General features: G+C 32.2%; 1 protein-coding gene across 1 annotated transcript; it reads right to left on the minus strand.

Annotated features, from left to right (window-relative positions):
- Positions 1 to 537: 537 nt before the first annotated feature.
- LOC132731987 (uncharacterized) lies at positions 538 to 1,342 on the minus strand (the record flags this gene model as incomplete). The annotated part of the gene is made up of 3 exons (XM_060718288.1): positions 538 to 735; positions 945 to 1,107; positions 1,243 to 1,342. Coding segments are annotated over 3 exons (461 nt in total), but the record flags the coding sequence as incomplete, so codon positions are not given.
- Between the last annotated feature and the right edge of the window lie 407 nt (positions 1,343 to 1,749).

A 1,749-nucleotide genomic window follows, 5' to 3' on the forward strand; every position in this document is an offset into this window, starting at 1 on the left:
CTTGTATTGTAACCACCGATAGATACACATCGAGACAATAAACCTTTTACTGACAGATAAAAAGCGAAACCCATTCATACGGACAAAGGTAAACATTTGATTTAATTTTTTTCACAATTTTACAAAAAGTGACTATCCATTAGCCAGTTAAATCACAGTACTCTTTATTGGATTTTATTTTCGCCCACTTAACCTTTACCAGCGGGAGAGTCAACATCGGTTTAAACTATATGGTTTAACAATTTTTACAACGCTACAGTAGTTAAATGTTATTTATTGCGTTTAACAGAGCAGACGACAAGTTGTTATATCAGTGATAAAGGTTTAAGCAAAACAAGCCGGTGTTTACATACTTACATTTATTTACAAACGTTTTTTTTATGGTACAATTTACAACATGTAAATACAATTAATAAAGTTATATTTTTTAGAAAGTAAATATTTTAAACATAAACTCACAAACACACACAGTATTGTTAATTTAAGGCCGAAGCTTTCATCTCAATATTAAGTATTTTACACATAAACTCAAAAACGTTAATTGAAGTCCGAAGCTTTTATCCAACTCTTAAATTTAGGCGGGAAACTTTTCCATTTGACGTAGAGTTGTTTATTTCGTCCTTTTCCTCGGGAGTTTAATATTTTCTCTATTTTCCATGTTTGATTAGGATCAATGTCCACTTTCTGTAACTCGCTTTCATAGAATGAGTCTTTAATTTCTTCTTGTTGCATGTCCTGAAGACGACAATAGGCAATGTATTTCTGTAATAACGTTTGTAAACCCGAAACACTTCTCCAGTGTAGGTTTCATCATACGTTTGCGTAAACACAGTGCGCAGATGACTGATCCGTATATAATTATCAATCTTAAATTTGAAGGGTCTCAATTTAATGTTCCCCTTTCCTTTGTTTTCGTTTTGTGTGAAGTACGTTGATAATCTAACTTCCTCCTGGTTGGTCTCCTTCACATCAATGGGCCTCATTCCAATTGTTCGGTGAAATGTTTGATTATAACTTTCCACGATGTTATCAAGAATTGGTAAATACGTGTAATTGTCCTTGTAGTTCAGGTAGTTCATTATTCTCGTTTTTATTGTTTGAATGGCCCTACAAGATACAAGAAAAATATATATTTACATTAGATTTACATTACATATAATTAAATAGTTATTCAAGTCAACATTAAAAAATACAGTAAATAATGAAGAATATCTTAATGTTAGTATAAATAATAAGTTTTACCTTCCGGATGTACGCACTTTTGTCTCATTTTGTGTGGGTGAATATATTACGTCATGTTTCTTCATTAGTTCTTGCACCGTCTTGGCTCTAAACTCCTGACCTGAAAACAAACAAAATGTATAAAATATATTAATACTGTTGTCATTTCTAAAGTACACATACTATAAATAATAAAAGTAAACGGGAAATTTACATTGGTGAAATAATAATAGTTTATAAATACCTTTGTCAGTTATTAATCGTCGAGGTCTCCGACCAGATTCAACCGTGATGTATTTGAAAGCTTCAGTAACATTTTGTCCATTTTCTGTTTGCGTGGTCTCAACCAAACATACTTGGAGAATGTGTCTTTTGCACAAGTACTTGACCTACCAATCAGTCCTTTAAAATTTCATTGACATTTCATCAGTGGTATAAGAGGAGTAGTCTGGACAATGTTTATTTACACCCTTTCATTCAAGGGCCATAACTGGGCTAAAATCATTCAAATATGCACACGACTTACCA

The sequence above is a fragment of the Ruditapes philippinarum genome, unplaced genomic scaffold, assembly GCF_026571515.1.
Source record: "Ruditapes philippinarum isolate M1 unplaced genomic scaffold, ASM2657151v2 ctg8982_1_1_1_1, whole genome shotgun sequence".
NCBI lineage: Eukaryota > Metazoa > Mollusca > Bivalvia > Venerida > Veneridae > Ruditapes > Ruditapes philippinarum.